Here is a 27,862-nt window from a genome sequence, read left to right as displayed (position 1 = left end):
CATAGAGGCAGACCATGTGGCTACTATGGGGCTCTTGGAGAGAGGGGCCCCAGCACTGGTTGCTTCTGAGTGGTGAGCATTTACCAGAGTATCTGCATTGATAGTATACAAGGGGATGCGGAATTGGCCTATGGGTTATTGAAGGGGGAAACAACCACCAGCCCCTTCGGTACTGGGTGGTAAAACCTTGTACCATAATAAGGGCCCATTTTGCCATATTTGCTATAGAGCCCCGGCTCTTTTATGTATGCCACTGCTCAGAAGCAATCTGTCCCTGATGACCGCTCGAAACTACCGCAATCAAGTCTTTGGAGTCCTTTTTTTTATCTTTGTTTCTCTATCAATTCATAGGAATCTGAGACTATGATAACAATGAGCTGTCAAGAGCACAGAGGCAGGAAGTGTTGTCATTAGGACACAGAGTTTTTCTTATATAGTTTTGATTGATTCCTTTTTTCCTGTTAAATGTTGTACTTCAGATAAAGGCTCCAACAAATGCTGGCGATGTCCAGGGCCTCCAAGGTTTCGTGCTACTTCACGTACACTGTGGCAATATGTGGTAGCGGTAGTTTGCGACCTTCCCTAGAGCTCTGTGAGTGGCACCATAGTGTATGTCAGCAGTTTCTCCGCCAGCTCTGTTAGTGGAAGGTCCTCAGGCCTAATAGTCAGATGTTTCATGTGAGTTACTCCATCCAGCCCATACTCAGACTGCAGCTAGAAAACATGGTGGCCTTTTCAGGAAGATCCCGTAAGGGGGGCGGAAAGTACATTGATTTTTAGGTTGGCACATTCTGACTGGTACATTCTTGGGCACGTGTCAATCAAAAGGTGACGTTGATCACTTTAATAAAAAATTTCAGTGTGGTCTCCTTTTAAAACATTTATCACAAGGTGTTTTACATATTCGCACTGAATATGTTACATATGTCCCATTAAGTACAATTAATTAGCTAAAACTAAAGAAATGACTTTGATTGATTATAGATAGATAGATAGATAGATAGATAGATAGATATTTGATAGATAGATATTTGATAGATAGATAGATAGATATTTGATAGATCTGAGATAGATGGTAGATAGATATTTGACATAGATATGAGATAGATAGATATTAGATAGATAGATAGATATTAGATAGATAGATATTAGATAGATAGATAGATGGATAGATAGATAGCTAGGAAAGAGATGAGATATGATATTAGATAGATAGATAGATATTTGATAGATCTGAGATAGATATTTGACATAGATATGAGATAGATAGATTGATAGATAGATAGATAGATAGATAGATAGATAGATAGATAGATAGATAGATAGATATTAGATAGATAGATAGATATTAGATAGATAGATATTAGATAGATAGATAGATATTAGATAGATAGATGGATAGATAGATAGCTAGGAAAGAGATGAGATATGATATTAGATAGATGATAGATAGATATGCGATAGGTAGATAGATATGAGATCGATATGATATTAGATAGATAGATAGATAGATAGATATGAGAGAGAGAAAAAGAGATAAGTAGATATTAGATCGGTATTCGATATGGGAGAGAAAGAAATAGATAGATCGAGAGATAGACATGAGACATGAGATATGATATTAGATAGCTGATAGATAGATAGGAGATAGATATGAGAGATAGATAGATAGATATGAGAGGACAAGTGATAGGTAGGTAGATGGATATTAGATAGATATGAGATCGATAGATATGAGAGAGAGAAAAAGTGATAGGTAGATATTAGATCGGTATTCGATACGAGAGAGATAAATATATATCGATGGATAGATACATATGAGGGAGAGAAAGAGATAGATATGAGATAGACAAAAAGAGGTAGATAGATAGATATGAGAGCGAGGGAAAGAAATTAGATATGAGAGAGATGGAGATAGATAAAAGAGATAGATATTGGACAGATAGAAAATGTACAAACTAGATCTGAGTTCACAGAAACTAAGAAGTAAAAGGAGGACGGTGCACGGCATGTCAAAAGGAAAATATATCTATATAAATGTATGTATATATCTATCTCCTACTATGTAATATATCTAATGTACAAAAACAAAAAATGAAACTGCCAAATAGGGAATAGCACACCGCTCACTGAACTCCAATCACTCCAATCACACATGCACCATCCTCGGTAGCGGTCCGATCGCCTGACTTCAGCCCCTGAACAATTAAAAGAACATTCCAGGGGTTTAATGCGCTGAAAGTGCAATTTATTGTTTTTTTTTTTATCCCACACGTGTTTACAACAGACACCAATGTGCACCTCAGTATTGTATTGTAGAAACATCTCTAGGACAAACCAGTCACACATGCAAAGTCTATCTAGAAAATTCTATCCTTTAAGACATGGGGTTGGATTATGGTGTTACAATGTTATATAGCATGAAAACGTGTAAACATGTCACCTCCTGTCTGCTCCCTCCGACAGGCGATCGCCAACCTGCACCCTGCACACACAAAATAAATAACCTGTCCAAACACAAAAGCTACATTTGTGCATTGGGTTTAGGGGTCTCCATGGCTTCTGGTGGTCAACGTGTCCATGGAAAGATCTCCAGAAACCCAAGTTCCAACTTGTATTCACAGATAGAATTTTTTTTTTCTTTTTGTCGTTGTGATATACCTCAACTTTATATTCTTTCTTTGCAAACAAGACGGCGGTACATCTCAGTGCAATGCTATGGCGGAAAGAAGTATAAATCCATTTGCTATCATTGCTCGGATAGAACGTTGAAGATGAAACATCCATTGTCCCTCAGCTTCTTTATCGCCTGTCAAGGCACAAATCGGCTTATATTTTTTTCCTGATGACTTCTCGTCATGTGTCAGAAAGACTGATTTGAAAATCCATGGATCCATAATTCCTGCATGAGAAGAACACAACCACAAGTGACAAGATCTATGTGTACTCCTACCATCAAATGATATCTATATTCACCAGTAAAGGAAGTATATCAAACCTGAATCAGCGCCACTCCTGTCCATGGGCTATGTCTGGTATTGCAGTTTAGCCCCATTAAAGTGAAGGTGGTGAGCTGCAATTCCAGACACAGCCCATATACAAGAGTGGCGCTGTTTCTGGGGATAAATAGCAGCCCTTTTTTTTTTTCAAATCTTATAAGATTCATTTAAAGGGTATGTACACTTTTGCATAGATATTTTATTTAAACTTAATTTTGTGTCCACAGTTCCTATTCAGACCTATGTGTCTCCATGGTGACAGACTACAAACAAACTTTGTGTAGTCTGATGCTGCAGGCCTGTGTTACTCTTCCATATTCTCCTCTTCTGCTTTCTGTAGGTTAGCAATTAAAGGGGACAGAGGGAATGGAGAAATATATGACTACACAGGAGATGTTTGTAAACTTGGGGACACACATTTAATCCTGACAGACCCCATCATGATGGGATTCATTAGGTTTCCGTCGAGGTTACAGTTTTTTTGACGGCAAGAATAGTGCTGCATCCTGCTTTGTGATTGCCGTAAAAAACATGGGAGTCCTTGATAAAATTAGAAAATATGCCAATGGGAGTAGAGCAACTCAACATCAGTAAAGCAAAGTTTGGATTTAATCGGATTTTCTTAACCCTTTAATAAGAGAGCTGCTAGTTCTTGATTTTGCTGTTGGCCACTCATTTCCACTGCAGCGGCCACTATAGGGGAAATGTAGTATTACATGCGGCCATTCAAATGGATGGCCATCGATGTAATACATGTATGGGCTGGGTCTTCCAGAGCAAGAGCTGCTGCTTGTTAATGGCTCATAAAGGGAGGTTCCAAGCGTGACTCTCTGAAGTCCATATCCCATAGCGGGGCAAATGGAAAAGGGTTTGTCGAGATGAGACAACCACTTTTAAACAGTTAAAGAAAAGGCACATATTTTTTTTACATTTCAGATTATGACGTTGTGATTTAGGATCACAAGACTTGGAGTAAGGGATCATTTGGTCATTTGTTGAGCCCAAGTTCAGCGATCCCAGAGAGAAAGTTCCATATTTCTACAAGTTGATGTTTTAAGACTACTCAATGCCCTGGAAGGTAATACTTACTCTTTTTCTTCATGTCAGTAGATGTACGAATAGGATAGACAGGCCAATATTCAGTAATATTACCATGCAAATCATGATTGTATCAGGTCTCTGGAATACAGAAGATGAAGCCATTAGTAAGCTGGATTGACTATTGTATCATTTATGTCTATGTCTATGCAGGGGACTGAAGCTCGGTATCAGAAAAACTGAGCTCTGACCACTATAAAGATATATTAAGAAATTAATCAGCGCAGAATGTTAGACATTAAATCGACATGAGATGTTTCACCAATACCTGGTGGCACCAACCCTGGATCTCATGGCTTTAGACATATACCATGCACTGTGCCTACCTCTTCAATTTCTTCTTCCGGTTTTACAGCAGCTGCAGCTTGGGCACCCTTTTTAACCAAGCCTTTAGGGTCAAACTTAGCCAATGCCTTGGACTCGGTCTTAGCTGGAGCTTTGGGTTCAGGTTTTTGAGCAGGAGCTTTTGGCACGGGTTTAGGCTCTGCTTTCGCAGGAGTTGCTTTCTGTTCAATCTTTGGTTCAGTCTTCTGAATAATTTTGGGTTCATATTTCTGGACTATCTTGGTCTCGCTTTTAGCTTCTAAAACTTTCACATCCAGCCTGTTGTCTTCACTGGGTTTAACTTTGAACTCTTTTTTGGGGGGTTCTATAGCAGCCGTCTGTTCTTGGAGTTTTTGGGAAGGTGAAATGTCCTTCTTGTCCTCCTTCAAATCTGGAGTTCTTGACTTAGTTGGTGTTACTGGTGATGGGAATGCTTTTTCCTCATAATCCAGTGGAGGAGTCACTGGGGAGGTCCGCACAGCATAGCTGTGATAGCCCTTGTGAAACTCAACATCCGACCCAGATGACTTGTTTCCTAACCGTTGAAGTGGTTTCATCTGGCTTTCATATTTACTCGTCACATCTGCAGATGTTCCTTGGTTACTTGCCTTTAATGGGCTGTTAGACGGGGAGGCAATTCGACTTCCACCACGAGTTTGTTCCCCATTCCAGTTCCCGGGAGTCAGTAACCTCTCCTTCTGGGAGCTTGTACGAAGTCTCTTGGCATCTGGTGGAGTCACAGCCATTGGTGGGGATGGGGTTCGTACTGGGGATACATCCTGCGAAGTTGGTTGCTTATCTGGTACCTGGGGACTTTCAGAAGGAGCTGGTGCAGAAGGCTCTTCATTGGCTGCACTAGCTTGTTCTTTCAGTTCCATGGGTTCTGCATTTTCAATGATTTCCTGCATTAGTTTTCTTTTTATGTATTCTGGCCCTAAAATAAATACAGAAAAATTAGCAACTAACAAGTTGTATGAGATTAAAAAAAAGAAACCATACCACTCTTGTCCATACGTTGTGTCTGGTATTGCAGCTCAGTCCCATTCACACTTTGGAAAACCCATTTTTTAGAAGGTTTCCTAAATGTTATGCTGACCACAGGGTGTCCAAATGCAGCGATCAGGTGTATAATGTGTGGGAACCCAGCAACAAGTGTTACATTTTCCTGCAGTGCCACCACAGGTGACATGAAGCATTACACAATTCCTATTGAAATGAATGGGCTGTCCGAGTAATGCATGGGCATCCTGGGCCCTCCAGAGGTCCTCTTTGTAGCCACTCTGGCTAACAGATAAATGTACTAAATAAGGCCCCCCTTCCATTAAAGAGAATGGTCAGTTTTTAATAAGTGTTACTTGGACTTTGCTATTAGGGGTGTAGCTATAGGAGGTGCAGAGGTAGTACCCACACCTTGGCCACAGAGCCTAAAGGGGCACATAAGTAGACCCCAGTATTATAACTGGGACATAGTAGGTCATGGCTCTGTTACAGATTTTGCATCGTGGCCCAGGAGCCCCAAGATACATCAGTGATTTCTTGGTAAATGTATAGGTATTGATCAGACATTGCTTCTGAGATTCGGTCATGTACCTGGCTGGTAGAAGTCTGGAGAGAGCTCTCTTGCCATAGTTCTTGAAATGCTGGACTCGTTGTTTGCTGCTTGAGCTGCCTGCTCAGCTCCGTCTGCTTTGGCTTTGGCATGAGCTGTCCTAAGACGGGAAAATATATTATAATACATCAGTGAGGAAATATTGTATTTATATAAAAAAGAGAAAAAGAAAAACCGATTCCAGAAACATTCCAGGCACTCTTTGGGATAGAAAAATTAGCATTTTTATTAATTCTATATTCAATATTTAATTTATAAAAGAATCGTTTTGGGAAGAGGAGAAATACTTTTCCCAATATTAGAGACGCAACAATTTAGAACAGGAACACCCCACCTGGCCAGGTTCTACAATGATTTATATAACAAAATGAAACTGGTCAGCCCATCAAAAGATTGTAAACATAATACATGAAATGAGAGATATAGCCTAATGTAATAAATCTAATCATTTCAGCATGGCCTGTCTAATCCATACAGTGATCATATGAAAAACCCTTCGCTCTGTTCACACCTTTTTTTTTCATGGATTTTGCAACATAGATCAGCACAATCTGACCATTAGAAAAATAGTAGTATATCAACACAGGGGACTGGTGGGGACCCGGTCCCTTTGCCCTTTGGGCTACGGACTCCCTCTCTGCCACCCTTGAGCAAAGCCTGAGCTATATCTGTTTATTAATAAATTTTTTCTTTATTTCTTTATTTTTATTTTACTTTATTTTATTTCATTTTTGTTACCCGCATTTTGTTTAAATCATTTTATTTTTATTATAATTTTGTTTCTCTCTTTCTTCCCTCCTTTTTTTCCTCTTTTGGAGAGGGACACTGCTGATTATTTGCATACTTCACAGGAAATTATATTCTGTGGTGTGTTGTCTGTATATGTTTCTTATAGGATTGTTTATGTAAATATAATTCTTCATTTTATGAGATTAACATAATTGATAAAATCATTATAAACTGTATTACATAAAAATAAATATATATTACATACAAAGAAATGTTTTTCTTCTTTTAGTCAAAATTGTGTAATTGACTTGTCGTAAATTTGCTGTATAGCTTAAAAAATTTGGGATATGTTCCCTTTAAGCAAAGCACTATAAAGATGCCATACCACTCTGTATCAATGGAATAGCTCTGAGAAAATCCCGAACAGGGATGAAACGCGTCAGCTGAACCAATCTAGATGCTCACGGCAGGTAGTGACGTCAACCCTGTCTTGCAGCCCCAGGTGGAGTGGAACGCCACATGGGAAAAAGCACTGTACGATTTTAATTCTACTTTCCTGGCCACACACTGTTTGGAACCTGGTTCATGCCTCCTGGAGATCTATTTGTCTGTGGTGACTCCCCCAAATGCTTTGAAGAGCACTAGATGGAGACGGAACAGACCGGACCCGGTCAAGACCAGAATAACAAAGGTCTTCTCTTTTTCTCTCTATCCTTTCTCTCTCTCTCTCTCCTTTCTCTCTCTCTCTCGCTCTCTCTCCTTTCTCTCTCTCTCTCTCTCTCTCCTTTCTCTCTCTCCTTTCTCTCTCTCCTTTCTCTCTCTCTCTCTCTCTTTTCTCTCTCTCTCTCTCCTTTCTCTCTCTCTCTCCTTTCTCTCTCTCTCCTCTCTCTCTCTCTCTCTCTCTCCTTTCTCTCTCTCTCTCTCCTTTCTCTCTCTCTCTCCTTTCTCTCCCTCTCCTTTCTCTCTCTCTCCTTTCTCTCTCTCTCCTTTCTCTCTCTCTCCTTTCTCTTTCTCTCCTTTCTCTTTCTCTCTCTCTCCTTTCTCTCTCTCTCTCTCCTTTCTCTCTCTCTCTCTCCTTTCTCTCTCTCTCTCCTTTCTCTCTCTCTCCTTTCTCTCTCTCTCTCCTTTCTCTCTCTCTCTCTCCTTTCTCTCTCTCTCTCTCTCCTTTCTCCTGGGTTTAAAAAACAGCCCACAAGTAAAGTGCTTTTTGGCAGTGATGGAATCTGCGCTCTGAAACCACAATCTCGGATCAGATGAGTATAGGATGGCTACTATACCACTTTTTATGCATCATTACTGTTGTTAATGGACAGATTGTATTGATCCATGTTGCCCCAAAAAAAATTTTTGTACACCAAAAAAGGTGGTGTGAACGAAGGCAAGCTTTATTTGAACTACTATCAGTAATGGTGATTAGACTGTGTTGATATACTACTATATTTCTAATGGTCTGACTGTTCTGATCTATGATGCAAAATCCATGCTAAAAAAAAACCGCTTTAAATCACAGGTGTGAACGGAGCGAAGGGTTTTTCATATGATCACTGTATGGATTAGACAGACCATGCTGAAATGATTTGATATATTACATTAGGCTATATCTTTTATTTCATGTATTATTTTTAAAATCTTTTGATGGGCTGACCGTTTTCATTTTGTTATATAGATCATTGCAGAACCTGGCCAGGTGGGGTCTTCCTGTTCTAAATTGTTGTCTCTAATATTGGGAAAGTATTACTCCTCTTCCCAAAACTATTCTTTTATAAATTACATACTTAATATAGAATTAATAAAAAAACCATTAATTTTTCTATCTCGACGAGTGCCTGGAATGTTTCTGGAATCGGTTTTTCTTTTTCTCTTTTTTATATACTCTGCCCTTTCCCGGAACGGCACCGTGCAATATTTTGATTGCATTTCATTTGGAGATTTCTATTAGATCAAATTTAAATTCCTTTTTCTTTAGCAAATATTGTATTTATACCTAATTTGCCATGACCTCATATTCCGGGTTATAGTAAGGATAGGGGCGGATGACGCTGCTACCTTACAGTATAGCACTTGTATAAAGGCTATATGACTATAAAGAGGTGCCCAAAATACATAGTTCCACTATTACCGTATTAGTTTACCTTTGGATCACCTGAGCTGACATCTCATGCTTTGATTAGGGAATATAAAATTCCACTAACTTCATACAACATTAATGTTTAATCATTAATAGTGACACAACTACTGGCATGTACAAATTGATAGATGGACCGATAAAGAGATAGGGATGGGTGGATGGATAGATTTAAAATAGATAGATAGATAGATAGATAGATATGAGAGATAGGTAGATGATAGATATGAGATGGATATAGATCGATAGATAGACAGATATGAGAGAGAGAGAGAGAGAGAGAGATAGATTTGTGTGGCGGACCACCGCCGTTCCTTACTTCGCGACGGCCGCGACCACAGACCAGTGACATCCTGCCAGCGTCTCCCTCTTAGGAGACGCCAGCACTTGAGGCCGCCCTGCTCTGTCCTGAGCTCTAGGGTGCGCACGCTCGATCCTGGCCTTAAAGGGCCAGTGCGCGCACATGTTGATCTTCCATAAATCACCCTGGACTATAAAAACCCTTACACTCATTGCCTGAGCGTTGTTGTCTACCAATGTTAGTTCTGCAAACGGTCCCTTAGTTGTATCCTGTTCCCAGTGTTCTCGTGCCCTGCTACCTGTATCCCGTGCTATGTTTGTTCCTTTGCCTTATCTAGTGTTGGAGTCGTGTTGTGCACATCTGGTGTCATCTGCCACGCCTGGTATCATCCACCACGTCTGGCGCCACCTGTCACATCAAGTTCCATCGGCCAATGATCAATTTGAGATAGATATGAGAGAGATAGATATGAGAGAGATGGATGTAAGAAAGAGAAAGATAGATATGAGAAATAGAGATCGATATGAGAGGGATTTGATAGATAGATATGAGAGAGATGGATTTAAGAGAGAGATAGATATGAGATAGATAGATATGAGAGAGATGGATGTAAGAAAGAGAGAGATCGATATGAGAGGGATAGATAGATAGATAGCAGGGGCGTAACTAGGAAAGACTGGGCCCCATAGCAAACTTTTGACTGGGAACCCCCCCCCCCCCTTGTAGATAGTGCCTTTTTTACAAACCCCCCCCCTTTTGATAACGCCATACTGACCCCCTGTAGACAACGCCATACAGCCCCCCGTAGAGAACGCCATACAGCCCCCCTGTAGATAACGCCATACAGCCCTCTCTGTAGATAACGCCATACAGATCCCCCCTGTAGATAACGCCATACAGCCCTTTGTAGATATCTACAGAGGGGGCTGTATGGCGTTATCTACGGGGGGACTGTATGGCGTTATCTACGGGGGGACTGTATGGCATTATCTACGGGGGGACTGTATGGCGTTATCTACGGGGGGACTGTATGGCGTTCCCTACAGGGGGGGACTGTATGGCGTTCCCTACAGGGGGGGCTGTATGGCGCTATCTACAGGGGGGGACTGTATGGCGTTCCCTACAGGGGGGGCTGTATGCCGCTATCTACAGGGGGGGCTGTATGGCGCTATCTACAGGGGGGGGCTGTATGGCGCTATCTACTTTGGGGGGCTGTATGGCGCTATCTACAGGGGGGGCTGTATGGCGCTATCTACAGGGGGACTGAAAGGCGCTATCTACAGGGGGAACTGTATGGCGCTATCTACAGAGGGGGCTGTCTGGCGTTATCTACAGGGGGGACTGTATGGCGTTACCTACAGGGAGTCTGTATGGCGTTCCCTACAGGGGGGGCCTGTAGGGAACGCCATACAGCCCCCCTGTAGGGAACGCCATACAGCGTCCGTCCCCCTGTAGGGAACGCCATACAGCGTCCCCCCCTGTAGGGAACGCCATACAGCGTCCCGTCCCCCCTGTAGGGAACGCCATACAGCGTGTCCCCCCCTGTAGGGAACGCCATACAGCGTCCCCCCCCCTGTAGGGAATGCCATACAGCGTTCCCCCCCCCTGTAGGGAGCGCCATACAGCATCCCCCCCCCCTGTAGGGAACGCCATACAGCATCCCCCCTCCCAAAAAAATGCGACCTACAGTGTGTCCTAATAAAAGACATGTATCCCCTATCCACAGGACAGGGGATACATGTGTGATCGCTGGCAGCGATAGGGAGAACGGGGGACCGAAAGTCCCCCTGAAGTTCTCCATGACTAACCTCTGACTTCCGGCGTCTGCGCAGCTCTGTAGAAATGAATGGAGCGCTGGTCACGCATGCGCACAAGCGGGACAGGCGCTCCATTCATTTCTACGGAGCTGCCGACACAGACCCCGGATGTCCGAGGTTTGTGATGGAGAACTTCAGGGGACTTTCAGTCCCCTGTTCTCCCTATCGCTGCCAGCGATCACACATGTATCCCCTGTCCTGTGGATAGGGGATACATGTCTTTTGCTTAATGGCAGAGCAGGGAGATACCTCCCTGCTCTGCCGTACTGTTCAGTGGCGTCCCTCTGTAGCAGCCATAGCGGCTGCTAGCGGAGCCTCCGGCCATGGTGGGGGCCCGTGCCGGCGGGCGACACGGGCCCCCTCATGCCGCGGGCCCCGTAGCAGCCGCTACTGCTGCTACGGCGGTAGTTACGCCACTGATAGATAGATAGATAGATAGATAGATATGAGAGAGGTAGATCTATAGATATGAGAGAGAGATCAATATGAGAGAAATCGATAGATATGAGAGGGATAGATATATAGATATGAGAGAGAGAGAGAGATATAGATAGATATGAGAGATAGAGATCGATATGAGAGAAATCGATAGATATGAGAGGGATAGATATATAGATATGAGAGAGATGGATATGAGAGAGAAAGATAGATAGGAGAGAGATCGATAGATGTGAGAGAGACTGAGAGATAGATATGAGGAGAGACCGATAGATAGAGAGACCGATATGAGAGGGATCGATATGAGATAGATAGATATGAGATAGATAGATAGAGAGACCGATATGAGAGGGATAGATATGAGAGAGATCGATATGAGGGATAGATATGAGATAGATAGATAGATATAAAAAAAAATGATGGAGTCATGACTAGTATGTCGAATCCATTTTCAAATGGATCTTAACACATCCTGACTGATCCTACTGACATATGAGATCTGTCAGGTTTCCATCATAGTTCAATAGTTCTAGCACTTACACGAACGAGTGCGGCTTCATGAGACAACCCCTTTAAAAGGTATATATTAGGTTCAGAAGCACAATGTTGGTAACTATGGAAGGAACAGGAGACTACACCAGCCATTAGTAATTGTAATTCATAATCTGGAATGTCCAATAATCCACTACCTCAGCAGCCTGGAGCATGGCGAATGAATGGAATTTTACTCCACTTACGTTTCATCAGTTCTATACCTATACAGCTGATTTTGCTAAATTTCTGTAATTGGATCTTGATAAAAATATATATTAAGACGTCTCACCCCGCGACATGGGCAGATGGCACAAGGCTCCTGTGACATGTATATATATATATATATATATATATATTTCTGCTTTTACTGGGAACAACTGCTTATAATAGAGCTCGAGAGACGTACAAGATTTTCGAAGCGCTGACTATAATATATAGCACATTAAATTGAAAGGGACAGCGCTAGGGATCCGGTAATGAAATAAATCAACAAGCAAGTGGTAGAGCGGCTTGATTCAGAGCGATTCATTCAGCCTCAACATTAAGGCCAAATTCAGATTAACGTGGTATACGTCCGTGTGACGTCCGTTAAAAGAACGGCCGGCACACGGACGCATGTATTGCAATGGGGCCGTTCACACGGCCTTTGTTTCACCGGTACGTGTGAAGGGTCCGTTGAATAATAAAACTTGTCCTATTTTGTTTCGTTTTCACGAATCCCACGATAGACTCAAGTCTATGGGATCTGTGAAATTGAGACCCGCACGGGTGCAACTCGGACGTGAAATATGGACATTTTTCACATCCACTCGTGTGTGTGAATATGGCCTTAAAGGTTATTTATTTCAGCCGCCACCATTATGGATGTGGTTAATTTATTTCTTAGACCCAAGCTAAATATTAAAGTGGTTGGACCAGATTAGAAAAAGGGGTCTGCAATTATAGGGGCTGAGCTGCAATATTAGACACAGCCCATAAACAGAAGTGGAGCTGTTTTTGAAAAAAAAGAAAGTTTGTCAAATATTGCAGACCCCCAGGTGTCCACATGGGCTATTAGACTATACAATATAGGGTAAGTAATGAAAGGCTTTTGAGACCTTCGTTACTGCCCAATGTTTAGGACAGTAAAATTACTTTAAGCTGCCAATAGATGTTGGCAAAGCTCATCAATCCTTGAGGCTCTCAGATGGTGGAAGGTTGAACCTCTAGGCTTGTGGGTCAGTCTGCCCTAATCAGGCTGACTCAGTCCGGTCTCATAATGACCTGACATTTTTTTCTACTTAATGTGTTTTATGTTACAGAACGTAAAGGGGTTGTCTGGTTTGGAAAACCTATTAAAAAATTCACCCTATTAGAAAATTCTGTCTCAATAGAGGGGAGTCCCTTAGGACCCTCATCTATTAGCAAGAGTGTCTACCTACAAAGAGCATCTCTCACTATGGAGGACCACTTCCATACATTACACAAACAGCCTATTGATTTCAGTGAGAACTGTGTAATGCTTTATTTGCCCTGCAATGGCGCTGTAGGGAAATTGAACAATTCCCACAGAGTGGAGCTGATCGATGGATGTCCAAGTGTCAAGGCACCTTGTGATCAGCTTATTTTCTGAGAACCTTTGTAAAGAAAAACTGGATTTCCTAAAGAACATAAAGGCACAAAATGATTAAAGAACATTGTCTGATAAACTCTTATCATAGAATTTGACAGACCCTTTTCTATATGTATTAGCATGAGCCTTACTAGGACATAAAATATTAGGTGGTATGTTGTAGACCGCTTTATTCTTATCTCCTGAGCCAACAGCTGCCAGCTCCCTACTGCTACAAATACTGCTCATACTATATATAGCTAAAATTGTATATAAAGTCTGGGCCACAATTAACCATTCCCTTTTCTCTGCGTAAAGTAGTCAGCCCATCTGCTTCTGCAGTTTATACAGGGTCATCGTTCCTATATCTTACCTTTTAATGCACAATCAAATATTACTCAACTCCTGTAGATTATATCGTTTTCAAATGCTAAAGGTGTTACGTCTTCTAAAGTAGTGTCCTTTGCAGGCACTTAGAATAGGAAGGTGATGTAGACGTGCCGGTCTATCCCTGTGCAGGTACCCACTTAGCTTCATTCAGTAGGACATCACCCTAGGAGATCTGGTTATTTATTGTGGATCCATAGCCAAGGTCAACCAACAGAATAAAAGCCCTTAAAAATGAATCTCATGTTCCCATATCCATGAGAGGAGATCTAATCTTGCACAAAAGTAAAGAAATAGGGACATATATAGAGGAGCAGAAAGGGGCCCCATAGCAGATATGAAAATGGGCTCTCTACCAGGTGCTACCGTCATCAAAGGAGACCTTGTTTGGGTCCCCACCTTCCTGTTGACTTATGATTCCAAAAATAACATTATATTAGGCAATGTTCCTTATTTTTTAACTATAAATGATACTAACTGGGTGCTGGTACTTGGTTTTCATTAAGAGCCGGACTTGCCCACCAGAATACCAGACGATCCTCTGACACAATAATGGGCCTCAAAAGTCCAGCGGAAGACAACTACATTTGGAGCTGACTCTTAAGCCAATGACTTGCTGCTAGCGTTTATTTCTTATCGGTCTAGGGACATTTTAGAAGGCCCCCCGACAACTGTAGCAAACCAAAACCCCCCGGTATCATTGAGCAGTGAATGGCGGTATTTTTTTGGAATTTAATTTCCATACTATGTAAGAATTATATGCCAGTGTTATGTGGGAGGATTATTTGGATGCTGCATATTATTTGGGAGTACATGCTGGTATTATGTGGGCTATATATGGCAGTATTGTCTCGCCACTATATGGCGGTATTATGTAGGCTAAAATTATGAGAAAAACAGTTAAAAAAAAAAAAAGGCAAGCAGGATAACCCTACTTTTCTTCATGCCCAAGACCCCATTTTTACCATAACAATTGCAGCATAGGAAACCCCTTCTGCCACGTGCTAAGAATACACCAGCAGCTGCTGACTGCCCATATAGGAGACTATCCAAGGACAATACAGAAATCATGTAAAGCATGATATTTCTGTAGGAATATTTATGTACGTCAAAGGATTATCAGAAATGTTGAGTGAACTCAAAGAAGCGATGACTTGGACATTCTTAAAATGCTGAAACCTAACCCAACTCCTGAAATAACAGCTGCTACCATTCATGAACGCTGCCACCGTAATCATTCCTCTTGTGTTATAATGTCCATATATTATGTATATGGTGTCTTTCTTTTATATTCTGGAATTTGTAGGATTTCCTTGATATCAGTGTTTTGGTGTATGTTAGGAGATACACCTACCACTGCTGTTTTATTCTGTAATGCCAAACATATACAGGTCATTTAACCAATGAGTATCGGAGAGTATCTGTCATTACAAAAAAAGTTCCCAATCACTCCTTAGGCAGCTATAGATGTGTATTAGTGGAGGGGCTCTATCTGATATGGAGATGGAGAGCTGTACTGTGTGCTCTGACTAGCTGCCTACCCCCGGCTGCTCCCTTTCCCCTCTCACAGCATGCGGGTCACTCAGAGTTCTAGGGAAACTGCGGCATCGCACCCTTCCTCCCCTCCCCTCTGATAACACTACTCATAGTGACATGTCATAAGTTTTGATTGGTGGGGGTCCGAGCACTGAGACCCCCACCAATCGCTAAAACTAAGCGGTAGAAGCGTAAGCGCTTAGCCGCTTCGTTTCTGTTCGTCTTTTTTCCGGAAAGCTGATGTATCGGAGTACAGGCTCATAGACTTTCTATTGAGCCCATCCTCCGATGCATTGATTTCCGGAAAAAGCCGAATAGAAATGAAGCGGCTGAACCCTCACACGAGCGCTTCTGTCGCTTCGTTTTGGCGTTTGATGGGGTTCTCAGTGCTCGGACCCCCACCAATCAAAACTTCTGACATGTCACTATGACACATCAGAACTTTGTCGAACATTTAGTTACCCGTTACGACCTGAAACGTTTTAAACGTTTTAACACTCTTGTCAATTAGCTTTTATCATAATGGTTACAATAAGAACATGTGAAAGTCTCATCGTAGTCTATCGAGCTAATGGCTCTTTAAATATGAATGAGTTTTTCTACACAAATGTGTGATCTTTTTTAATTTTTTGGGACACAGCGATCCCCGAAACAGTTGACTTTCCTCACACCTCAAATTTTCCATTAGTTGTCGAAAAAAAATAAGCTTAGAAATTTTTATAAATCTCTTAATTTTACTAGTGTGTTCCGGTCATCCCCTGGACTGAAATTTAATGAATCACTGTTCTCCTATTGGCGAATATTTTTTTCATTGAGGACTTTCCTGATTTAGAAAGTCACTTACTTCATTGTTGCCTATTCAGCTTGCCAAGATATAATCATTTCCATGGAGTCCGATTTAATTAAAATTCTCAGCTGCAAATTCTAAAGCAAACAAGCCCACAGCGAAATCAAAGCACGGGAATTTTCAAGAGAAAGTAATTAGAACATTCTGTGTGATAACTGGAAAAAGCTTCTTCTGGCTTCATTGAGCTACTACAACCATGGCTCTTTGACAATTAGTACCCGTGGAACGAGACCTATATATAGAATTGGTTCGTCAACAACATGATTTCCTAAATTTTGTTTTTAACTCATACAGTTTTCTTAAGCTATAAAAAGCCAACCAATACTTCAATGGTCTATATTCCTATATTCATTCATCTATACAAGTTCAAAATTAGAGGAGAAAGAGATTTGGAGTTGGGGGAAAAAAAGATCCTTGGAAATTTTACTTTTCTTGGCCAACCTTTGAGAAATTAGCGAAACTTCATAGATGTGGAGAATATGAACATTGCCCTTCTTCTTTCTCCTTAAGATAGTTTCAAAAAGAAGAGGTGAGCCAATCTAGCAGTGGTCTCCTATTGTGGTCCACATGCCACCTCATCTGGCCCACACAGATAACTGCACCACGTGGTGAACCCTCAACCTGTCATTCCCAGTTACACCTTTTGACACTCTCCTGGTTGATTAGCTTCACTAGTTCCGTCCAGGGGAGACTAAGTTATCTCCTCCGTACAGGTCCGCTGGAACGGGAGATGCTCTTAGAGTGACTCTCCGTTTTGTCTCATAGGTGGGGTCATAAGCGGGTGGACCACCCATATGTCCTTTTGCCCTAATAGGTCATATGGACCGGAGTAGTCTCCATTAGACATCCTATTTAAACTGCTCATACACATTTCAGCCAAATCAAACAACAATATTAGAAGCATGATAGCCTCCTGGCTGTCCTTTGATAGCAGATGTCTGGGGAAACGGGAATCAGCACGTTGGATCTTTAAAATTTCCAATGTTTCTGTTCTACTGGGTGATTAGTCTCCAGAAGTATCTAGCAATGGCTTGTCTCCATCACCCCATTGAATTAAATGTACAATTTTATGGGGAGGCTGGGGGAGATAGCTGACGGCCGAGTCATCTTTGTGTGACCAGCCAAAGCTTGATGGACCAACCATGAATCCAAGCATTCATAGTGTGTTTCTATGAAGCAGATTGTAATGTTCACACTAAGAAAAAGCAATGCTCAGAAGACGCTTTCCAACCATCCCATTAACATATATGTTTGTCTACCGGAATTCCCTCCTAAGACCTTCTTCTGACAGCTGATTCTATTAATACAATGATTGAAGTAACACATTTTTTAAATACGTAGGGACCGGGTTCCTGCTCACAAGAGGAAAATCATCCCGTTAAGTTTTACTGTAGTGAATAGTTTTTATACTACAAACTAAGGGCCATTTACAGCTTATGGCTATAGGCCACTTCCACAGTCTACAAAAGTTTTTCTGGTGGAGTTTTCATCCTTCACTCTTCTGCCACCATCTGTGCCCAATTTTCTTGTCCACTTTGGGCAATTTCTTTTTGTTAGAAGGGTCCCCTGATAGGATTACAGTGTGTCCCGCTGCTGGAAACCTCAGTGATCAGCAAAGAAGAAATCATGCATCAAGTGTACTTTTTCTCTGCAGCACCACCACAGGGCAAATTAAGTATTACACAATTCCCTTTGAAATCAATGGGTAGGCTAAGTACTTCACAAACGTGTTGGGTCCTCTAGAAAGAGAGACGCCCTTTGTAGCCACTCTCCACTTCAGTTAATAGGGGGTCTGGAATGAGGAACCCCTATAGTTACTCCGAAATCCCCAAAAGGGTATTTGAAAATGGGTTTCTTAACCGCTTTAAAAATAGGACCAAAGAAGGTCCTTTGGTCCTACAAGGCAGAATAAATTTTTTAAAAAGGTCTGAACTGCACATATACTTAATCTGTATGGTATAGGCAGTCATTATTTCCAGCGGATTTTACCTCTTACAGTTCAATCTCCCAGTATGACCTCCCGTAGTGATTCTGGCAGGTGCAAATGCTAGAGACTTGTCTGATGATTGATCTTACTCTCTGGGGATTTTTTTTATCACTAATGCTGGAAGAGTCTGTGCCGTTGTTCTGAGCCGCTGGATTCCGAGAGAGTAACACACAAGCATTAGGCACTACAATGGATGGTCACTTAGATGTTTAGCAGCAATTATGGGCTAAACCTTTGCTAAGCTCTTGCTGACTGGCCATTTTCCAGGCATTATCATCACGCTGGTTGTTCTCAGAAATTCTGGCATTTTGTCAGGTATTGCAGAGGAGAGTTCACATCTCCAAGATCGAACAATATTCATTTTAGAAGATACAGATAGAAGACACGGTCTTGACACCATCATTAGTGTTCACTTTTGTATGGATTTGTGCATTTTATACGTATCACGGCAATTCCCTCTCACTTTACAGCATTACACAAGTGACTTTACATGCAGGTCCTTTGCAGAATACTTGCTTTCCTGCTATGGTCCAGATTTCACAGCAAGCATATTAATGGTAATGATCAGAGATAACAGAGCTACTGTCAGATGACAGCCGCTCCCTTGTTTTCCTACACTGATCTCTGAAAAGGAGACCGCAACAATAATAAGTAATTTAACTCATTCCTAAGGGAAATCTGTAACCAGGACAGGTTTACATGAGATTAAGCTATCTCCACGATGAAGACTTAATTAGAGGGCGCCATTGCTCCCACTAATTCTGTCCGAAAGTAGCAATCGTGGGACCAGAAGAAGAAAGCGCCACCCCTGACTTCGTAGAAAACAGAACTCTTATAGTCAAGGGGGCAGGTCGTTTTTCCTATATCAGATTACTGTACAGACCTGGTGTAAATATAAGGCCTTGTCCACACAGATTTTTTTTATGCGGAAACCGCGCAAAAAATACGGCCGAAATTGCCTCCTATTGATTTTAATGGGTGGCGGAGGCGTTTTTTCCTGCGAATAAAAATGCGTCATGATCTTTATTCAGGTATTTCCATCTCTGGCCCTCCAATTGACATCAATGGGAGGCAGGGAAAACGCTTTTCCTTGTATTTTTTGCCCACGGCACTCAATGGCCGCGTGCCTGCAAAAAACTCACAGTAAGCTCTATACAAACACTGAATAAGCAGGAACTACTGGGAGATTTCCGCTCTGAATCAGTCAGCAGAATTGTGAATGCTGCTCTGGAGTAAAATACAGGTTGATCCTGCCCATCATAAGCAATGTAATGTATTTACAAAGTGACTTAACTTTTTATGTTCATTAATTCTATAAGTAAACTGGTATCCGAAGATGGACATACCCTTTTATGAGACCATATTCTATTCATGAGGAATAAATGACATCACAGGTGAATTAACCCGACTCATTTGCCATTTCGTCAGCCCATAGAATACAATGCGCAGGTTTTATCTTGATTTAATCCCCCAGTATAATTTGAGGGCGGGTGAATAGCGTGTCAATCTGTAATTTGTCGAATTCACTAATCTAGGTAAAAGGCACTCGGCAGCCTATGTACCAGGCAGATCATACAATGTATAATGTGCAGTATTTATGCACGCTCTATTTCCAGGAATAGTATTAAATATAATATATTCTTATTTGTATGATACTTATGTAAAGCAGCCTGGCTCTATGCATAGTCTACGTCTTATACAGAGAGACACTCGAGGTTGCCTTTAATGGCTAGGATAATATATAAGAGCAGTGACTGTATACAGTAGAAGACTGCCCTCTAGTGGTGAACTGCACTCATCACTGATTTGGGATCTTTTCTCTCATATATGTATAGGGCGCTCTATATTAATCGGGAGAAAAGCTATAGGGGTGCAGAGGTAGCAGTTACACCTGGGTCCTGGTACTGAGGTGGCCCAAATGCTCCCTCTGCCACATAATAGACTTATTATAAATGGTAGGTGGGAGACCCTGTAATAGAGTTTAAATTGGGTAATATTAGGGGGTACAAAGCGGGAGTACAAAGGGGGTAGCCGTTGCCACATGGAGACAGATATTGCATTGGGGTCCAGAAGCTTCAAGTGACGTGACTTTGCAAAAAGGTGCAGAACTTTTCAAAAGCCACAAGCTAAAGAGTTGGTCTCATCAAGACAACCCCTGTCCGTATTCTCTATTGGGGCAAATGGACTTCATAGGGGGGGGGGGGGGAGACTTCTGCTTGGGATCCACCTCTATTAAGCTGCTGAATTAGATCGGCTCCCGCACTGGTGGACACAATCCATTCATGTTCCAGGAGCTGGATGCCAGTTGATCTGTTGAGCGCTTGTCTTTAGAAAAGAGGTTGTCTTTATGAGACAACCCCTATAATGCATGTAATTCTCCTCCAATATCATTGGAAGTGGCGTAGAAACGCTTATCTGTGCCATGTCGTGTGAATAAGATTCTGTAGCATCTGGGCACTATGGTAAATGACGGTGTGCAGCCTTGTATGTTATTTCAATAAAGCATAGGGGTTGATGGCGGTGACCGGGTGCCCATAGATATCTCTCCATAACTTCCAAAATGGCAGACGATGGTTGCAAGTCTTTTTTCCCCAGTTACAGTTGGAAGAGCAGCTCTGGAGTACAAACTGCTACTCTAAACTAGTAAAATACTATGCATTTATTTACAAAGGCAGATTTTGTTTTAAATGCCTTAAAACGATATTTGCCAGCTTTCCCAGAATGTCCAGGAGACTCCTGGGAAAAAAAGGGAGACCTCCCGGAAGAGCAGGCAAATTTCCTTTGCGTATCTATCCCCGTTCTTACAGACCTCTCTACCTCTGTGTGCCATTCTGGTCTGGGGTTTGTATTAGTTTAGAGGGACTGGTGCATATTCATTTTGGGGTGGGATGGAAAGGGGTCATATGCACTATTTGTGGTTCAAATATCATAGGTTGGTACGTGGCCTATATAAATGAGTGAGACACAAGGTAAAGAATTTTGTGTGGCGCTTTTCAGACTCTCCCTGATGTCCCTGTAACGGTTGTAAGTATTCTTTGAATAAACCTGGTTGACTTAATTTTGGTTATTAGATTGTATAACAAAAAATTGCAGCAACTTGTGCGGTGACCACTTTACCGATATTTTCTATTTTCATTAACTAACAATTGACAAAGGTTTCGGCAACAAACTGCTAATTAATTACATGGAAGTAATAAACCTCTTATGATCTGATATTGACTGTACCAAAAACATTATAGCCACTTGATGGCGCTATTGTCCCATTAAATTTTTTAGTTGATTCTGATTCTACATAAATTCTCTGTGTATAGTGTATATTAGTAGTTATATATTGTGTATATTATATATTTTCTGTGTATAGTGTATATTAGTAGTTATATATTCTGTATATTATATATTTTCTGTGTATAGTGTATATTAGTAGTTATATATTCTGTATATTATATATTTTCTGTGTATATTAGTAGTTCTATATTGTGTATATTATATATTTTCTGTGTATATTAGTAGTTATATATTGTGTATATTATATATTTTCTGTGTATATTAGTAGTTATATATGGTGTATATTATATATTTTCTGTGTATATTAGTAGTTATATATTGTGTATATTATATATTTTCTGTGTATATTAGTAGTTATATATTGTGTATATTATATATTTTCTGTGTATATTAGTAGTTATATATGGTGTATATTATATATTTTCTGTGTATATTAGTAGTTATATATTGTGTATATTATATATTTTCTGTGTATATTAGTAGTTCTATATTGTGTATATTATATATTTTCTGTGTATATTAGTAGTTATATATTGTGTATATTATATATTTTCTGTGTATATTAGTAGTTCTATATTGTGTATATTATATATTTTCTGTGTATATTAGTAGTTATATATTGTGTATATTATATATTTTCTGTGTATATTAGTAGTTATATATGGTGTATATTATATATTTTCTGTGTATATTAGTAGTTATATATTGTGTATATTATATATTTTCTGGGTATATTAGTAGTTATATATTGTGTATATTATATATTTTCTGTGTATATTAGTAGTTCTATATTGTGTATATTATATATTTTCTGTGTATATTAGTAGTTATATATTGTGTATATTATATATTTTCTGTGTATATTAGTAGTTATATATGGTGTATATTATATATTTTCTGTGTATATTAGTAGTTCTATATTGTGTATATTATATATTTTCTGTGTATATTAGTAGTTATATATTGTGTATATTATATATTTTCTGTGTATATTAGTAGTTATATATGGTGTATATTATATATTTTCTGTGTATATTAGTAGTTCTATATTGTGTATATTATATCTTTTCTGTGTATATTAGTAGTTATATATTGTGTATATTATATATTTTCTGTGTATATTAGTAGTTATATATTGTGTATATTATATATTTTCTGTGTATATTAGTAGTTATATATTGTGTATATTATATTTTCTGTGTATATTAGTAGTTATATATTGTGTATATTATATTTTCTGTGTATATTAGTAGTTATATATTGTGTATATTATATTTTCTGTGTATATTAGTAGTTATATATTGTGTATATTATATATTTTCTGTGTATATTAGTAGTTATATATTGTGTATATTATATATTTTCTGTGTATATTAGTAGTTCTATATTGTGTATATTATATCTTTTCTGTGTATATTAGTAGTTATATGTTGTGTATATTATATATTTTCTGTGTATAGTGTATATTAGTAGTTATATAGTGTATATTATATTTTCTGTGTATATTAGTAGTTATATATTGTGTATATTATATTTTCTGTGTATATTAGTAGTTCTATATTGTGTATATTATATATTTTCTGTGTATATTAGTAGTTATATATTGTGTATATTATATATTTTCTGTGTATAGTGTATATTAGTAGTTATATATTCTGTATATTATATATTTTCTGTGTATATTAGTAGTTCTATATTGTGTATATTATATATTTTCTGTGTATATTAGTAGTTATATATTGTGTATATTATATATTTTCTGTGTATATTAGTAGTTATATATTGTGTATATTATATATTTTCTGTGTATATTAGTAGTTCTATATTGTGTATATTATATATTTTCTGGGTATAGTGTATATTAGTAGTTATATATTGTGTATATTATATATTTTCTGTGTATATTAGTAGTTATATATTGTGTATATTATATATTTTCTGTGTATATTAGTAGTTCTATATTGTGTATATTATATATTTTCTGGGTATAGTGTATATTAGTAGTTATATATTGTGTATATTATATATTTTCTGTGTATATTAGTAGTTATATAGTGTGTATATTATATATTTTCTGTGTATATTAGTAGTTATATATTGTGTATATTATATATTTTCTGTGTATAGTGTATATTAGTAGTTATATATTGTGTATATTATATATTTTCTGTGTATATTAGTAGTTATATATTGTGTATATTATATATTTTCTGTGTATATTAGTAGTTATATATTGTGTATATTATATATTTTCTGTGTATATTAGTAGTTCTATATTGTGTATATTGTATATTTTCTGTGTATAGTGTATATTAGTAGTTATATATTGTGTATATTATATATTTTCTGTGTATATTAGTAGTTATATATTGTGTATATTATATATTTTCTGTGTATATTAGTAGTTATATATTGTGTATATTATATATTTTCTGTGTATATTAGTAGTTATATATTGTGTATATTATATATTTTCTGTGTATATTAGTAGTTCTATATTGTGTATATTATATATTTTCTGTGTATATTAGTAGTTATATATTGTGTATATTATATATTTTCTGTGTATAGTGTATATTAGTAGTTATATAGTGTATATTATATTTTCTGTGTATATTAGTAGTTATATATTGTGTATATTATATTTTCTGGGTATATTAGTAGTTATATATTGTGTATATTATATATTTTCTGTGTATATTAGTAGTTCTATATTGTGTATATTATATATTTTCTGTGTATATTAGTAGTTATATATTGTGTATATTATATATTCTCTGTGTATATTAGTAGTTCTATATTGTGTATATTATATATTTTCTGTGTATATTAGTAGTTATATATTGTGTATATTATATATTTTCTGTGTATATTAGTAGTTATATATGGTGTATATTATATATTTTCTGTGTATATTAGTAGTTATATATGGTGTATATTATATATTTTCTGTGTATATTAGTAGTTATATATTGTGTATATTATATATTTTCTGTGTATATTAGTAGTTATATATTGTGTATATTATATATTTTCTGTGTATATTACTAGTTATATATTGTGTATATTATATATTTTCTGTGTATATTAGTAGTTCTATATTGTGTATATTATATATTTTCTGTGTATATTAGTAGTTATATATTGTGTATATTATATCTTTTCTGTGTATATTAGTCGTTCTATATTGTGTATATTATATATTTTCTGTGTATATTAGTAGTTATATATTGTGTATATTATATATTTTCTGTGTATATTAGTAGTTATATATTGTGTATATTATATTTTCTGTGTATATTAGTAGTTATATATTGTGTATATTATATTTTCTGTGTATATTAGTAGTTATATATTGTGTATATTATATATTTTCTGTGTATATTAGTAGTTATATATTGTGTATATTATATTTTCTGGGTATATTAGTAGTTATATATTGTGTATATTATATATTTTCTGTGTATATTAGTAGTTATATATTGTGTATATTATATATTTTCTGTGTATATTAGTAGTTATATATTGTGTATATTATATATTTTCTGTGTATATTAGTAGTTATATATTGTGTATATTATATTTTCTGGGTATATTAGTAGTTATATATTGTGTATATTATATATTTTCTGTGTATATTAGTAGTTCTATATTGTGTATATTATATATTTTCTGTGTATATTAGTAGTTATATATTGTGTATATTATATATTTTCTGTGTATATTAGTAGTTATATATGGTGTATATTATATATTTTCTGTGTATATTAGTAGTTCTATATTGTGTATATTATATATTTTCTGTGTATATTAGTAGTTCTATATTGTGTATATTATATATTTTCTGTGTATATTAGTAGTTCTATATTGTGTATATTATATATTTTCTGTGTATATTAGTAGTTCTATATTGTGTATATTATATATTTTCTGTGTATATTAGTAGTTATATATTGTGTATATTATATATATTTTGAATAGACAAAACCATATACATAATCTAATGAAATAGTATAAATCAGTCCGCCACTGACAGGATCTCATATCTGATCAGCTCAGTTTCTATATTTATGTTGGCTACACAGTGACATAAATTCCAGTTGTCCGTATGATAACAGGTGATGCAATGATCTGCAATGGAACAGTCGCTGAGAAGTTACAGACGGCCTGGGCATTACTTGCTAGTGCCCGCTGTTTGGCAGCTCATTTGTATGGTGGTGACAGGTATATTATTACTGCAGCTAACACTGTTTTGGGGGCAATGATATTAGGGCAATGTAGCTGGTTCTATCATGGAGACGTTACTTGGGCACTGGGATTGGCATTATTATTGGGGTAATGTGGCTGTTATTGTTATGGGGCATTGTTACGTAGGCACTATGGCTAGCACTATTATGGAGGCACTGTAGCTAGCATTGTTATGGATGTTCTGTGACTGCCACTGTTTTGGGCCACTGATATTGGCACTCTGATTACGTAAACAGGGCTGTCACTGTTACAGAGGCACAGTAGCTAGCACTATTATGGAGGCACCGTGACTGCCACTGTTATTAGAGCACTAGAGCTGGCACTATTTGGGGGCACTGTGGCTGCAGTATTTGGGTGCCCTGTGGCTGCACTATTTAGGGCCACTGTGGCTGGCACTGTTATGGGGGCACTGAGGTGGCTCCATTATGGTTATTTGTGACCGGTACTGTCATAGACGTACTAGGAATATGGAAAAGGGTCATCTGAGGTTTTTTTTCTGCAGCATACACAAAGTGCTGCAACTCCATGTGTGAACAGGTCTGGAGATGTGGAGGGGACTCGTATTATCCTGCACAGACTCCTGTAGATTATATACTATTGTTGTTGTTGTGACACAGATAAGTGCGGTGACGTCATCAGTGACCTCTGAGGTGTGAGGTACAAATCCCTAGATATCACTAGTAATAGCCGGGACGGGTTATCCCCTTAAAAGGAAACTGAGACAAAGTCTGTTCAATGGGAGTCAATTATGGGAGTCACTCCAATTCCCGTCCAGCTACTGAAAACAGTGGAGTGACTCATGAGCGGAGCGCCAGTGATTTAGGAATTAAGCTCTCCGAGTTCTTACACACTTGACCCAGGTCCTGTGACATCCAGGTCCTCACTAGGTACAGGCAGTAAATAGCTATTTTACACTATGCTGTAATAACACAATATATCCACAGACGCGTGCAGGACGCCATCAGTTCTACCATGGGTCATTGAGAATGTGCTGTAGGAAACCATTCCCCTCAATGAATAAGAAATAAATCCTCAGATCTTACGGCTCCATGCAACACAGAGACATAATGTGACCGTGTGCATGGGCCCTTATGTGACCGGGTGCATGGGCCCTTATGTGACCGGGTGCATGGGCCCTTATGTGACCGTGTGCATGGGCCCTTATGTGACCGGGTGCATGGGCCCTTATGTGACCGGGTGCATGGGCCCTTATGTGACCGGGTGCATGGGCCCTTATGTGACCGGGTGCATGGGCCCTTATGTGACCGGGTGCATGGGCCCTTATTGCATGAACGTTACTATGGGGCCCAGAGGTAGAGGGGAGCGGCTCAGCTACAAGAACATTGTTCCTTTTTGTGGGGGATTAAGAAGGTGGCTATCTCGCACTACTATGTGGATTCTCTAATATATGGCGCTATTATCCACACCTTTTATTTATTGCTACTAATACTGCGGTGTCAGTTTCCTGCCACTTGGTGGTGGGGGCCATCTCATTTTGCTATGGGGCCCTATGAATTCTAGTTACTCCCCTGCCTTATTAATATACTGTATGTATATGTGTGTGTATATGTTTATTTATACTATTGTGTAAGTGTGTAGGTATTCGGCTCTGTTCACATCTGTGCGATGGCTTCCATTCATAACGACAGATCCTATGGTCGCCTGTATACTATTATGTATGGGTGTTTATGTATACTATTATGTATGGGTGTTTATGTATACTATTATGTATGGGTGTTTATGTATACTATTGTGTATCTGTGTTACGGTATACTATTATGTATGTGTCTTACGGTATACTATTATGTATGGGTATTTATGTATACTATTATGTATGGGTGTTTATGTATACTATTATGTATGGGTGTTTATGTATACAATTATGTATGGGTGTTTATGTATACTATTGTGTATGTGTTTATGTATACTATTATGTATGGGTGTTTATGTATACTATTGTGTATGTGTTTATGTATACTATTATGTATGGGTGTTTATGTATACTAT

General features: G+C 38.4%; 1 protein-coding gene across 1 annotated transcript in view; it reads right to left on the bottom strand.

Moving 5' to 3' along the window:
- Positions 1 to 4,097: 4,097 nt before the first annotated feature.
- The window catches only part of JPH2 (junctophilin 2), a 42,451-nt gene continuing 18,686 nt past the window's right edge, over positions 4,098 to 27,862 (bottom strand). The window contains exons 3-5 of the mRNA XM_075847043.1: positions 6,012 to 6,130; positions 4,424 to 5,355; positions 4,098 to 4,178 (exon numbers count right to left, since the gene is read on the bottom strand). Of these exons, the coding sequence (XP_075703158.1) occupies positions 4,098 to 4,178; positions 4,424 to 5,355; positions 6,012 to 6,130 (1,132 nt within the window). The remainder of the gene's footprint in view (positions 4,179 to 4,423; positions 5,356 to 6,011; positions 6,131 to 27,862) is intronic.

The sequence above is a fragment of the Rhinoderma darwinii genome, chromosome 13, assembly GCF_050947455.1.
Source record: "Rhinoderma darwinii isolate aRhiDar2 chromosome 13, aRhiDar2.hap1, whole genome shotgun sequence".
Classification (NCBI taxonomy): domain Eukaryota; kingdom Metazoa; phylum Chordata; class Amphibia; order Anura; family Rhinodermatidae; genus Rhinoderma; species Rhinoderma darwinii.
This window is presented reverse-complemented; position numbering and strand designations above follow the sequence as displayed.